This window comes from Megascapheus bottae, chromosome 10 (genome assembly GCF_031878675.1).
Source record: "Megascapheus bottae isolate mThoBot1 chromosome 10, mThoBot2.hap1, whole genome shotgun sequence".
Classification (NCBI taxonomy): Eukaryota; Metazoa; Chordata; class Mammalia; order Rodentia; family Geomyidae; genus Megascapheus; species Megascapheus bottae.
In genome coordinates, this window is record NC_143518.1 from 42,193,516 (window position 1) to 42,208,043 (window position 14,528).

General features: G+C 46.1%; 1 protein-coding gene across 3 annotated transcripts; it reads right to left on the minus strand.

Moving 5' to 3' along the window:
- Positions 1–24: 24 nt before the first annotated feature.
- Ca14 (carbonic anhydrase 14) lies at positions 25–6,635 on the minus strand. 3 transcript variants are annotated; one of them, XM_090341100.1, is made up of 11 exons: positions 6,547–6,635; positions 4,576–4,596; positions 3,538–3,717; positions 3,123–3,265; positions 2,827–2,922; positions 2,589–2,655; positions 2,313–2,470; positions 2,103–2,223; positions 1,847–1,867; positions 1,639–1,723; positions 25–508 (listed from the first exon to the last, which is right to left on the minus strand). In XM_090341100.1, exons 1-11 carry the CDS (start codon positions 6,599–6,601, stop codon positions 442–444), a joined length of 1,014 nt encoding a protein of 337 aa, XP_090197226.1. In that variant the 5' UTR covers positions 6,602–6,635; the 3' UTR covers positions 25–441. The 3 variants fall into 3 exon arrangements, with proteins under 3 accessions (XP_090197226.1, XP_090197228.1, XP_090197227.1); XM_090341102.1 differs by lacking the exon at positions 3,538–3,717; XM_090341101.1 differs by lacking the exon at positions 1,847–1,867.
- Positions 6,636–14,528: the final 7,893 nt, after the last annotated feature.

Below are 14,528 nucleotides of genomic sequence, written 5' to 3' on the forward strand. Positions count from 1 at the left end.
GATAGTCAAGGCTAGATTCGATGTCAGAGACTTTAATTTCAAATATCCAAATACATTGACCATATATATATACACACACATTTCCAACAGCAGCCTTTTCTCTAAAGGGAGATCCTGTAATATCTGAGGCAAGGGCATAAAGGTGAGGGGTAAGGGACCGTTGGGGCATAGCTCACTTCTCTTATTATTAAATATAATTTGCCTTCTATGTCAGTACCCAGAGATCTCCTGATCTCCTTCCCTGTGCTCTGAGGCTCAAGACACGGCTCTTCTTCCTTGAAGGAGAACCAAGGTCCTTACCTACCTGTGGGGCAATGTCCATAAGAAGGGTGGCTATCTGCCTACTATTCCTAGCAGTGTTTCCTGACCAGTCTCTGCACCCCTTTGTAGAAGCTCCTGATAGTGGTGCAGTGAAGGCATCTGTGGAGTGTGAGAGGGAGTTTATGCATCCGTGGCTGCTCGTGCTGAGGTGAAGACCACACTCTTCCTGTTTCCCAGCCTCTTCTTCCTGAAATGAGACAGATGAGTCCTCAGAGAAAAAGATTAAAGGCAGAATATGACAATTTTTTTTAGGAAAATAATTGAATATTTCAAAAGTACTAGCATTCATATCCATTAGGATAGCTATTCTTTGCTTTTTTTTTTTTTCTCCTCCCCACCCCCCACTGATCCTGGGGCTTGAACTCAGGGCCTGGGCACTCTGAGCTTCTTTGTGCTTAAGGCTACCACTTGAGTCACAGTGCCACTTCTGGCTTTTTCTGAGTAGTTTATTGGAGATAAAGAGTCTCATGGACTTTCCAGTCCAGGTGCGTGCAATTTGAACCATGATCCTCATATATCAGCCTCCTGAGTAAGTAGGGTTACAAATGGGAGCCACCAGTGCCTAGCTATTTATTTATTTATTTAGGTTGGTTGAAGGTTTTGAACTTAGAACCTAGGCTCTGTCCCTGAGCTGTTCAGCTCAAGGCTAACACTCTACCATTTGAGCCACAGTGCCATTTCTGGTTTTCTGGTGATTAACTGGTGATAAGAATCTCATGGAGCTTTGTGCTCAGACTGGCTTTGAGCTGCGATCCTCAGATCTCAGCCTCCTGAGTAGCTAGGATTACAGGCGTGAGCCACCAGTCCCTGGCAAATAATTATTTTTGTTGTTGGTGGTTGTAGAACCTGAACTCAGGGCCTGGGTGCTGTCTCTGAGCCTCTTGTGCTCAAGGCTAGCACTCTACCACATGAGCTACAATACCATTTCCACCATTATTATTATTTTCTTTTTTTGCCAGTCCTTGGGCTTTCTTGAGGATAGAGCTCTACCACTTGAGCCACAGTACCACTCTGGCTTTTTTCTATTGATGTGGTACTGAGGAATTGAATCCAGGTCTTCATGCATGCAAGGCAAGTACTTTATCACTGGGCCATGCTTCAAATCCCATATATATATATATATATATAATATACATATTATATATATATATTAAACAACGTTGTTCTGTAAAATCTCATTCTTTCTATCAATCTCCCTTGTCCCTTCCACAATTTCAGCAGATTTCATTGTTCTTTTTTACATGCAAACACACTACTTTGATATAGAGAATGCTTTTTCGTAGACAGATACTGCAGGAATAGAAAGTAGGACCTCACCGAATCTTTCGAGCAATGAAATAAACAGCCAGCAGAAGGCCGAGACAGCCAATCAAGATTCCCACGCCTAGACTCACCATTTCACCTGGGGAGATACAAAGGTGGATGGTATCATTCTGAGATCGACAGCTCCCAAGCCCTCCCCAACTGGATGAGGATCACCCTTGCCTTCCCCCCATCTCCCAGTTTCTGGGTGGGGCTTTCTTACCTGTGGTATACAAGGATTCCACTGTAGGGGTGAAACAGTTGGGTCAGTGAAGCTTGAGATAGTGTCCCGCTGGGAGCAGCTCACAGAGTCTATACTTTTGGAAAATCAGCTGGGTACCCATGGCTGAGGGTGTGCTTTCCAGTCCAAGTAAGTACTGGAACCCCTCCCCTCTTAGTCTTTACCTTCCCAGGGCTCCCAAAGTCCCTGCCTTTGAAGTTCTTTGATTTTCCAGCCATTCTGGGCCCTGCACAGTTACCTTGGGTAAAAGAAGCAAAGACTGTTCGTTGATTAAGAGGCTGAGGGGCACGGTAGTTCTGCATGAGGGGCTCAGAGGACTCCTCTTCTGTGGAGAATAGTGTCTCCTGAAGCTTTTCCAGCTGGGGAACACAAGACAAGTCACTTTAGGGGCATGACAAAGAGCCTGAAGTTACAACAATGTCTCTTCCTTTACCTCTCTATGACTTACCTGCTCTATTGACATCTGTGCCCTTCGATTGAAGACTGTCCAGAGCACACTCTGGTAGCAGGGGGGTGTTGTGAGCGAGCCATTGTAACGGAAGAACTGTTCCAGCTGTGGGGGAAGCAACTCTCCCACCGGGAAAGGAGGCACTGATGTCTTCTGATCTGGAGAAAACAGACCAGGATTCATCTTCCTCTGATGTGAAGCCCATGTTTATTGCTTCCTCCCAAGGCCGTTTGGATCAGGTTTTGACGTTTCCTTGTGTAGATTTTTAGAGCTCACCTTTATGTCTAATTTCTTGCAAATGACTCAGAATGTGTTCATAGGCTGGGTTCTCAGTCTCACCCATCTGGAAGGGGAAGAAAAGCAGGGAGTGGGGAATGAGTTCATGTTTCATGTAAGACATTTGTGTATAGAGTAAATGTTTAGGGTTGGTTGGCCGTGTGCCTTGAATGGGAGGCCAGCAGCAGCACAGGCCTAAGAGATGCAGAAGACCTGGTGGAGGTTGGGGATCACTGACCTCAATTAGGATACCTAGGACAGCCAGGCCTTGAGGACTCTGGGCAGCCTCACTCAAGCTGCCAAAGGAATCGGAGTCATAATGCACGATGTGGAGCTGGGGGAAGGAGAAGGAACTGAGTCACTGAATGTTCCTTCACTCACTCCAAAGTCTTATTCATCACCGCAACCCGTAGCATGTCCTAAGTCTGTCATCTAGATCCTCTAAGATGCCTTTTCCCAGTGTATGCATCCTTCCCTTAGGACAACCATCTCTGTGTCCTCTGTGTCTCCTAGTTCAAGTTCATTTCCCAGTACCTCTGCAGCCGTGGCTTCACTGTTGATCTGGTGTTCTGATCCCACTGGGGATCCTTTCTGACCCCAGTGCAGGTGGAGCTGGGCAGCTACATATTTTCGGGGCAATCCAACCAAATACAGAGTAGGGGGCAGAGAGAGTTGAACTACAAGGAAAAAAAGCAAGCCTGGATTGGTGGAGGAATATGGCCAGTCCTACCTGCAGGTGACACTACTTCATCCATCTTTCTCCCTCATAATCACTCAGTTCTTCCCATAAGCCAGTGGTTTGCTACTATCAGTCCCCTTTTTTTCAGTGATGATGAAAGACACTCAGTTCCTACCCTGGCTATGGAAACTTGGATGACCATTCTTCAGTCTCCAATGGGTAGGGCTTTGTGAAATGGACCCTCCAACTCCTTGGTGCCAGGGCTTTTACCTGTGTGGCCGTTATTGTGCAGGTCCAAAGGCTCAGTACCAGGCTGATCATATCCATAGGGTTGCAGAGCAGGTAACTCGGGGTCAAATATCACACTGTCTGTCTGGATATTGATGGGGGACTGGGCGTTGCTTCCACACTCGGGGTAAGAGACTGGCCAGTGGTCCTGACCGTGTGGGCCTGGTGGAGGTCACCACAGACATTTGAGGGTTCTCCAGCCATAGCCCAGACCTCACACCCCCACTAATCTGTGGGAAGCTAGAAATGAGCTTCTCCCAGTTAGGTAAGGCTGAGCGAGGCAGGAGTCCCTCTCTGCTCCACTTCATGCTGTAGTCCCCAAAGGTAGGAAACGCTTTCCAACTACCCTACTCATTGAGGAAGTGGTGGCTCTTTACTTACCCTATAGTGTGACGACAAGAAAGGTGACTGAGGGGAAGAGGACATGGATAGAAAGTTTGAGTACCCAGAGAGACAGGATTGGTAGGAGTAATAAAATGAGGGGAAATAAATGACCCTAGAGAGACAATCTCCTGGGGGCCCCTATCAGATAGTCCCGGTGTCCAGATGTCTAACTTTTTATTATTCAGTTCTGGCTCTCAAAGGAGACCTTGCATTTCAGTTAAGTCATTAACGGAAGTTCAAAGACATCGAGATCTACCTTCCTCAGGCTCACAGACTGTCCTGCCAGCCTCTTCACCCCTGACTTTATGCTCAGTCCAGTTTCAGAGGTAGGTTGGGGACAGGACTGGCTAGGATAGAGAATGCCAGAACGGCAGCTATGTTCAAGTCCTTTCCACTCCAATTTCCATGCCATTTACTGAAGACTCAACTGGTTTTTCTGCTGAATCAGAAGCGGGTGGGATTTAATGATTAGAACAAGGTCTAGGAGTCAACTACACAAAACCCAGAGCAGAGTGGAGGGAGAAAGGGAAGAAAAAGGCTAGGGATGAAGTTCAAGGAAATCTGCTTCCTTCTCTCAGAGACAAGTCTTCCTGTTAGGTGAGGAAGCCCCAGCGTGGCCCAGAGTTCTGCTCTCACCTTCATATGTCCAGTGATGACCTGCAAGGGAGAATGGTTTGGGTTACAGCCAACAGCCTAAAGGCAGAGCCCTGGCCTTGATTCTCCCCCTCCCTCGGTCATTCCTCCTCCCAACATGCCTGTACTCCTCAAAGGAAGCCCTGAAACTGGACACCTCAGTGGAAAGGTGGGGGGGGGGTATTTAAAAACCACCAGCTACTCTGTGCTTATGTTTGCTGAATAAAAGGGGAGGAGGATTGAAAAGAGATAAAGCTGGGAGACTAAAATTAACCTGGATCCAAGAGTGTAGTCAGCCCAACCCTTGCTTTTCTCTAGCCTGGGCCAAATCAATCTAACACTTAAAAGATTGAGTGGGGTGGAGCGAGGGTGTGGACAAGATTTCCAGGACAGGGACTGAAAAAAAAAAAAAAGAAGGAATTATTCTTTCGCCTTGAAGCATTGCATGAATGAATGACGGCGCTGAACTGTAAATGAAGTTCCTCCTCTCTGCTTGTATAGCTGTAAAGGAATCTTGCTACCACCAGGAGTCTCCGCTACCCACATTCTCAGAGCACTGAGGAAGAAGGGCTGGAGTCAGGGCAGGGTCTACTCTAGGTTGAGGGTGGTGGGTGGGCACAGGCAGCCAGACTGGCAGGGACAGGATGAAAGTGAAGCATTGTGTTAGAAAGGAGAGCTGCCAGCTGGGTCACATGCCAGGCTCTCGTGCAGTCCTGTCTCTTGACGAAAGGCTGGGGGGGGGTGTCTGTTGGTCCAGCCCCTACCCAGGGCCGAAGTGTTTCAAGCATAAAAGGGAGGTCTTTCGTTGCAATATTAAACCTCTAGAAACTGAAGAAAAAAATTAAATTTCTTTTCCTCTAATTCCTTCAATTTCTAAGACTTGCAAGATGTATTAGATCTCATTTCATAGATTATTCCACCATCCATTCCCTCACTCAGATAACTGTAAAAAGCAGGAGATATAGCCTGTAGGACACCCCAATAACTGGACTTTTCTGGTTCTATGAAGGTGTCCTTTTCCTGCCACCAAATTCATGCTGAATCTACCCCCCCCCTTCTCTCCCTTTCCTCTCACATTCTCATTTTGTTTTCTTTTTATCTTGCCAGTCCTAGGGCTTGAATTCAGAGCCTGGACATTGTTCCTTGACCTTCTATGCTCAAGACAAGCACTCTACCACTTTGAGCCATAACTTTTTGGTGGTTAATAGGAGATAAGAGTCTCATGGACTTTCTTGTTTGGTCTGGCTTTGAACCATGATCCTCAGAGCTCAGCCTCCTGAACAGCTATGATTACATTCCTGAACCACTGGTGCCTGGACCTCGTTTTGTTTTCTAGATATCGTCCTCACCTTATTCTTCCAACAAACGTTAATTACACACCTGCTGTGTGCTGGATTCTGCACAAAAATGAAGTCTCTGGAGACACTCCTGGGACACACATGTTGGCCTATTCTCTCTCCCAGTCTCTCAGAATCACCTGGGAGCCCCTCAGTCTTTTGTAAACTATAAAAGACCAAGCAAATGTTGGCTAGTATTCCTACTACTCAACTCTTCACACTGAAGCAGGGCATAGCCAGCAAGCCGGCGGTGAAGTGATCGGGGGAATGGTTGGGAGTGAGCTCTGAGTAGGGCAGGTCACGTAGGCATGTTTCCCCTTCCCCCAATTCTCTTTGTCTCCCTCCACAGCAGAGTTCATAAATAAAGAAGGCTGCCTGGGGAAAGAGCGCTGTGAGCAGAGGAGCTCTGCAGAGAATTTGTAGCCTATAAAGAAATTCCTGAACTTGTGAGCATTCTCTCTGCCCTCCCTCACAGTTCTCCTCCTCTATCCCATAACAGCTGCGCTGCCCCTCTCCTCTTGTGCCTATTATTCTAGCCCTTAGCTTTCCTTTCCACTCCTCCCCCCAACCAACTAAGCACAATGGTGACATGTGGACTTTAGCTCAGCCCAACACACAGACATCCAGTTGTACCTACCCCCTTCTGCTGCCAGAGTCCAAGTCACCTCTAACAGGATGGTGAAGAACAACATGGTATATCCAACAGGACTGGGCGCAGGGGACCAGGACTGGGTACTGGGGAAAGAGAGGTGGAGGGAGGGGAGAGGAGAGGAGAGGAGAGGAGAGGAGAGGAGAGGAGAGGGAGAGAGGGAGAGAGGGAGAGAGGGAGAGAGGGAGAGAGAGAGAGAGAGAGAGAGAGAGAGAGAGAGAGAGAGAGAGAGAGAGAGAGAGAGAGAGAGAGAGAGAGAGAGAGAGAGAGAGAGAGAGAGAGAGAGAGAGAGAGAGAGAGAGAGAGAGATTTCTGGAGTTAAGTATATCTTTTTAATCTCTTCTCTCTGAAGACTTCCAATGGGACTTGATTTCCAATAATGATACCAAGGATTTCGGGGTCCCAGGATAAATCTCTTGCTGCCTCTCTCTTTATCTCCCTCTGCAGTCTCCACTCCACATGCTGGCCAGCGACTTCGCAATTGCCTCCTGCTTTTAAGGTGGCTCTGGCCAATGTGAGTGGGGAGGGGAGGGTGCCTGGGCTGCTGGCGGCTGCTCCTTAAATAGCCGATTAGGCATGCAGGATGGCCCCGTGCGGAGCCTGAGCGCGCGAGTTTCACTGGAGCCCTGGCCCCGGCTCAGGAGCCCAGCTGGGGTGAGCTCTTCCTTCCTCAGCTATCTACTAGTGTTCAGATCGGTGTCCCCTGAAAGAGGCAGGGGCAAGGAAGGGAGGATTTGGGGCCCAATTTCCCCCCTCTCCCTCTAACAGGACACTGTGTTCTCATTTGCCTGCTTGACTTCTCCTCCCTGGGTGCCATGGACAGCTGGTGTGAACCTGTTTCCACACCCTTGCAGCCCCTGGGCTGCCTTGAAATCGGAAGAGTCAGGAATCAGGAGATAGAAGATCAGAAGCTGCTGGAGACTTGGGGTGCAGGTGGAAGGGCTGGGAAGCTGGGGCTTAAAACCTGGGTTGAGGATAGGAGAAACTAGGCAGAGGCAGAACTTGTCTTGATCTCTCTCTCCTGTGCCATAGCCACCCTCTTCCCATGGTGAGGCCGGGTCCACATGCCTGTGTGGACTGGGAGAAGTGGGGGGAGCTGGTTTTGTTTGCTATATAAAGCCCATTTGTATGCCCAGCGGGGGAGGGGCTGTCACAGCACCATGGAGAGACAGCGGCTCTGACTGCCAGACCCAACCACCTCCCTCCCCTGGGAGCTCAGATCTAGGGCGGCTTTTGTCACTGGAGAGGACACTGACCCTTTCCAGGGAGGCCCTGGCAGGAAAGATGGACAGACTTCAGGAACAATATAGAAACTACCTTCAATCAGGAAAAACAAATAAAGGTAGACTCTAAAGTAAGAGAGGAGAATGATTGGAGAGAATCCCTTATGGAAGAGGAGCTCAAGGTATTCCCTGTTGCTCAACTAAAGGTCAAGGCAAGACCAGTGAGACTGTGTGAAACCTGCCACGTGGAGCTGGGCCAGTGGAGCATAGAGTCTTGGAGTCTCAGGAATGTGGGCTTATGTGTGTTCTCTCCCACGGGACTGGAAATCCCGATCGGAATGTACATCCTAAATCCCTCATTAGAGAAGGTGGCCTCAAGCTGGACAGTGAAATGTCTCTCCTCCAGACCCTTCACTGCAGTCCACAGCTGGAGGGACTATGAACCCATTTGCTCTTCTCCCTCTGCCCTCCTTGCTCCTCCCAGGGAGCAATAAATAGTCCTAACAAAGAGCAGAAGCTAAATAAGGGAGCAGACTAAATGCTAAATGAACAGAATAATGCATGTGCTGGGTCATCAGCTCCTGCAGCTACAGGAGCTCTGGGAGCCTTTCCGTGCCCTGTGATTGTGCTGCAGAGCAAGCCTATTTGGCAAATGTCATTTCTGTTTTTCCTCTTATCACCCTTCAAATGATTTTCCCCCATAGAGAAATTTTCTGTTGTAGGGCTCTTCCCAAAGAATAAAAAGTGTATTAGGACAAACTAGATTTCTTAGGAATCATAGTAGTTAACACAAAGGGGAAAGAGGAGAAAAAACAAAAACAAACAACCCCCGCCCCCAAACAAGCAGACCTCTTTCCATGGTAGGAAATAAGAGATCTGGACAGAATGACCGCTGTCAGGACACAGTTCCTCCAGAGTGTCTGAGATTCAGCTCTCCACGGCAGGTTAATGTGTCATTCCAGCCACTGCCTCCTGGATTGTCTGTGAATTAGTATTTTTTTTTTTGATCTGTCGTGAGACTTGAACTCTGAGCCTGGGCGCTGTCACTGGCTCTTCAGCTCAAGGCTAGCACTCTACCCCTTAAACCTCAGTGCCACTTCTGGTTTTCTGGTGATTAAGTGGAGATAAGAGTCTCGCTGGACTTTTTAGTGCCCAAGCTGGCTTTGAACCATGATCCTCAGATCTCAGCCACCTGAGTAGCTAGGATTACAGGAGTGAGCCACTGTACCAGGTGAATTAATGTTTTTTTAATTTAAAATGTCTGTGTGTGATTCCTTCCTTCTGGGAAATATTCACTGCTGATAGGCTTGCAGGTTTTGCCTACACAGTTGAACACTGCTTTCACAAAGATGTCTTAGTCCAAGTCAATACTCCCCACGTCGCAGTGAGCAGCCTCTGGGAATGTTTGAGCTCCCCAGTGGACAAAGGTCGGGTTTCTAGAAGAGAGGGAAAAGAGGCTAGCATCATGCTGCAGAATTGACTTTATTCTAATCTTTGGCTTTACAGTGCATGTTTCATATGTGGCTCTCCAGTCTTGGTAATTTGGAGTAGATGCAAGGCTGCCCTAATTGTTTTTGTTTTTTAAGTGATCGTGTTTACCTTTCCCTCTCCTGCTTCTTTCTATTCAAACTCTGGCATTTTTGTGTTAGTTTTGCCTTTCTTCCTCTCGCTCTTCTCTCACCCATAAGAATTAAGATATTCCACTGCCTCTGGCGCCATCTCCTGTCCTTCGAACTTGCAATGGAATGTGAATGTCAGAATACAAAGTGCTATAGTTGATGAGGAGCTTTGTTCTTTTCTTAAAAGACCTAGATATTTAAATTATACCTATTAATACAGTTATTTATAATCATAAGTCTAAAACATGACAGAAACCCACTAACTACTCTGGGTTTGTGTGGTGGGGCAAATGGCATATGGCAGTTCAGTAAAAGAGAAAGGCAAAATAAAGCAAGAATGGTCACAGAGGAACTTACTATACAACCAGTACAGGTGGTTAGTGAACAGTTGCTGGGAAGAAATAACCAGTAAGGAGACAATTAGCTAGAATTAGATTTTGTAGAATGCAGACAGCATAGTGCCATGAGCTAAGGTAGATCTAGAGACCTTCTAATGTGATACTCACATTCAGTATTACAATGTTTTCTTCTAATGTTTTAGTATTGAAGCCTCTTAATCTCAACAGTGTTCAGGAATTAACGTCAAATTAATTGGGGGAGGGACATTGGGGAGTAGGTGGGTCAGAGTTCTTTGGGTCAGTACCTCTGCTTTCACTCATTGGCTAGCACTCTACCAACTGAGTCATACTTCCAAACTCTCTCTTTTTATTTTTTTGTTCCCAATGTGCAGTATAAGAATCTTGGGGGGCCAGGAGTTTGGCCTAGTGGTAGAGTGCTTGCCTAGCATGCACGAAGACCCGGGTTGGATTCCTCAGTACCACAACTTAGAAAAAGCCGGAAGTGGTACTAAGGCTCAAGTGGTAGAGCTCTAGCCTTGAGAAAAATCCAAGGACAGTGCTCAGGCCCTGAGCTTAAGCCTAGGACTGGCAAATAAAAAAAAAAAAAAAAAGAATCTTGGGGCTGGGAGTTTGGCCTAGTGGTAGAGTGCTTGCCTAGTATGCACGAAGACCCAGGTTCGATTCCTCAATACCACATACATAGAAAAAGGCAGAAGTGGTGCTGTGGCTCAAGTGGTAGAGCTCTAGCCTTGAGAAAGCCCAAAGACAGTGCTCAGGCCCTGAGTTCAAGCCCAAGAATCTTGTAGATGGAAGACAGGTAAAGGTCTGTGGTTTGAGCTGGGTGTTAATGGCCCACACCTGTAGTCCTAGCTACTCAGGAGGCTGAGATGTGAGGATCATGGTTCAAAGTCAGCTGAGGAAGAAACATATAAGACTCTTATCCCAGTTAACCACCAAAAAGCTGGAAGTGGAGCTGTGGCTCAAGTGGTAAAGCACTATCCTTGAGTGAGTGAGGAGCTAAGGCACATTTTTTTTTAGCCTCTGAATTCAAGGCCCAGGACCAGCACACACACACACACACACACACACACACACACACACACACACACACCACACAAGTTTGTGGTCTGAAATATTGCAACTTAAGAAAAGGAGTGGTCTGTGTCATGAATTTATTCTATGCATTGAACAGTGTCTAGTACATAAATACTTTAAATGAATATGTCTAGTCATTGAAACAATTACCCTCTGCTTCTGGTATTGCATAGAATTTTAGACTATGAGGGCCCCCAGGCAATGTTGCTGACTTGCTGTTATACCCTGTAGGAAAGGATTTTAAGAGATGTCACTAGTTTACAAACACATATTAAGTAATGACAGGTGTTGTCACCATGGCATGCCCTAGAAATAAATGTCTCAGGGATGCATTCTATTCTCAAATAGAATGGTGACAAGATATAAAGAGAGGTGTAGCAGGTCAGGAGAGCCAAGGTGAAGTGAGGAATGATTAGTAGTGAGACCTGTTTTACCTAGTAGCGATCTTTCCCACCAGCTGGCCACAGAAGCATGGTGATTTAACTGTGTTCTTTCATAAACAAGAAGCTAATAATTGCCATTTCAAGGAAGGCAGACCCATGTTTCATTGTCTCTGAGAAGGACATCAAAAGAACCTTCTTCATATCCTTTGTAACGTCCTTTCTCTGGATGAGCAGGTAAAGGTGACCTTGGTATTGTGCAGTGGTGATTATTTACTCCACCTGCTCTGATGGCCGCCTCATTCTACCTGTACTGCCCACCTCTTTCTTACTTTCTACTCCTCGTCTAACTCAATCGAAGGTTGTGTACCACCAACTCCAGAAAATCACTATTTCCACGAATTCCCTTCAATACGAGAAACATTGGAAAATTTCCCTTCCATACATGCATTCGGTGTATCGTGATCAAACTCATCCTCTCTGTCACTCTCCTTTACTTATTCCACTTTCTTCAGACAACTATTCCATCATCCTCTTTCCATCTCTTTTCTTCTTCCTTCTCTTTTTCTATGCCTCCCCTTCACCCTCCCCTCCCCCTCTCCTCCTTTCTCTTTTCTTTTCCTTCCTTCCTTCTTTCCTTCCTTCTGTCCTTCTTTCCTTCCTTCCTTCCTTCCTTCCTTCCTTCCTTCCTTCCTTCCTCCCTCCCTCCCTCCCTCCCTCCCTCCCTCCCTCCCTCTCTCTCGCTCTTCCTTTCTTTCTTTCTTTCTTTCTTTCTTTTTTGTGTGTCATGGGGCTTGAACTTGGCCTGGGCAGCTCACGATTACCACCTTACCCCTGGGCCTTGGCATTGTCCCTGAGTTCTTCAGTTCAAGGCTACCGCCCTACCCCTCAAGCCACAGCGCCACTTCCAAATTGGGTTCTTTTTTTGATCACTTGCTCAAAACAAGTTAAGATTCTTAAAGGAAACCCAAAATATTTCAAGTTATTACAGAATATTCCCAACTTGTTGTGGATGTCTTAGTCATTGTCAAATAAAAAAACCACATTCTTTTCTTTTTTCTTTTTTGACAATAGCAGGGTTTGAACTCAGGGCCTTGTGCTTGCTCTACCACTGAGCAACAATTCAAGCCACCAAAGCAGCAATTAAATTTTTTTTTATTGTGGGGCTGGGAGTTTGGCCTAGTGATAGAGTGCTTGCCTAGCATGCCCTAAGGTCTGGGTTCAATTCCTTCATACCACATACATAGAAAAAGTCAGAAGTGGTGCCATGGCTCAGGTGGTAGAGCTCTAGCCTTGAGAAAACCCAAGGCCAGTGCTCAGGCCCTGAGTTCAAGCCCCAGGACTGGCAAAAAAAATATTGTTATTATAAAGGTGATGTACAGAGGAGTTAGAATTATATGTCAAGTAAAGAGACATGTCTTTTTGGACATCACTCTTTCCCTTGCTTGCTCTCTCACTGTTTTTCCAAAGCAACAGGTTTTTTAAATTAATTTATTATTATAGAGGTGATATACAAAAGGAATACACTTACATGAGTCAGGTAATGAGTGCATTTCCATCTGCACAGTATCCTCTGTTCCCTCTTTCCCTCTTAGTCCTCCCTCTGTCTCCACCTACAGCTGCATGGTTCACTTTCATCAGTGTCCAATGAGCTCCATTGCTGCACTTTTTCCTTTGAGTTTCAGAGCAGCAATTAAGAAATTAAAGTCAATATAAGGTATGTGTGTGTGTGTGTGTGTGTGTGTGTGTGTGTGTGTGTATTGTGTGTGATTTTCCTCCTTTGCCTCCTTAGTTCCTAGGATTTCAGGTCTAGTGCTAGACTCATTCATTCTGATAGCTTCTGAACTTGTGTGTGTGTGTGCGTGTGTGCCTGACTGTGCATGCGTGAGCACGTGTCCCCATCCAGGGGGCTTGAACTCAGATGCTGTACTGGATGCTATCTCTTTGAGCTTTTTTGCTCAAAGGTAATCCTCTACCTTTAAGACCACAGCTCCACTTCTGTTTTTGATTCTAATTGGTGATAAGTGACTCTAATACTTTGCTACCTAGGCTGGCTTTGAACTGTGATTCTCAATTCGCAGTCTCTTGAGTAGCTAAGATTACAGTCATAAATCACCAGTACCTGGCTTTCTTCTGAGCTTTTTTTCTTTCTTTTCTTTTCTTTTTTTTGTTGGTCTTGCACTCTGGGCCTGGGTGCTGTCCCTGAGCTTTTCAGCTCAAGGCTACTGCCCTATCTCTTGAGCCAAAGGCCACTTCCAGTTTTCTAGAGGTTACTTGGAGATAAGAGTCTCACAGTCTTTAGTGCCTGGGCTGGCTTTGAACTGTGATCCTCAGATCTCAGCCTTCCAAGTAGCTAGTATTACAGGTGTGAGCCACTGTGCCCAGCCTAAGCTTTTATCTTTCTATGAAGCTTCTTATGAATGTATATATTTTGAGGTTTATATGTACTCCTTATAAAAGATTGTGTATATTATATGCATATGTAAAAAATCTTTCAATGTCAGTAAATCTATTTCATTTTATTCTATTTCATTTAATCAATTTAATGACTACAAAGTATTATATAGAAATAGCCTAATATTTTCTTGTTGTTTTGTTGTTCTGGGTTGAACCTAGAGCTTTGTACACGCTAAACACATCCTCCTCTATCACTGAACTACACTCCAGCTGTAGCCTAACACATACCAATCTTCTGCATCTGGGCTGGTTTTTTTGGTTTTTGGGGTTTTTTTTGCCAGTCCTGGGTTTGGGCTCAGGGCCTGAGCATTGTCCTTGGACTTTCTCAAGGCTAGAGCTCTACTACTTGAGCCTCAGTACCACGTCTGGCTTTTTTTCTATATATGTGGTACCAAGCAATTGAACCTGGGCCTTTGTGCAAGCTAGGCAAGCACTCTACCACTAGGCCAAACTCCCGGCCCTGTTTTTCTTTTATAATTTATTTGTTTATTGCCAGTTCTGGGCAATGAACTCAGAGCCTGAGCACTGTCCCTGAGCCTCTTTGTGTTCAAGATTAGTGTTCTACCACTTGAACCACAGTGCCACTTCCAGCTTTTTCTGAGTAGTTTATTGGAAATGAGTCTCATGGAGTTTCCCGCCTGGCCTCGTTTCGAACCATGATCCTCGGATCTAAACCTCCTGAGTAGCTAGGATTACAGACATGAGCCACCAATGTCTGTCTTATTTATTTTTGTGGTGGCTCTGAGGTTTGACCTAAGGGCCTGGAACTTTCTAGTCAGGTACTCTATAACTGAGCTATGCCCAAGCCCCATTGTCTCCAGTTTCTACCTATAACAGTTTTTAAGCTGAAATATTCTC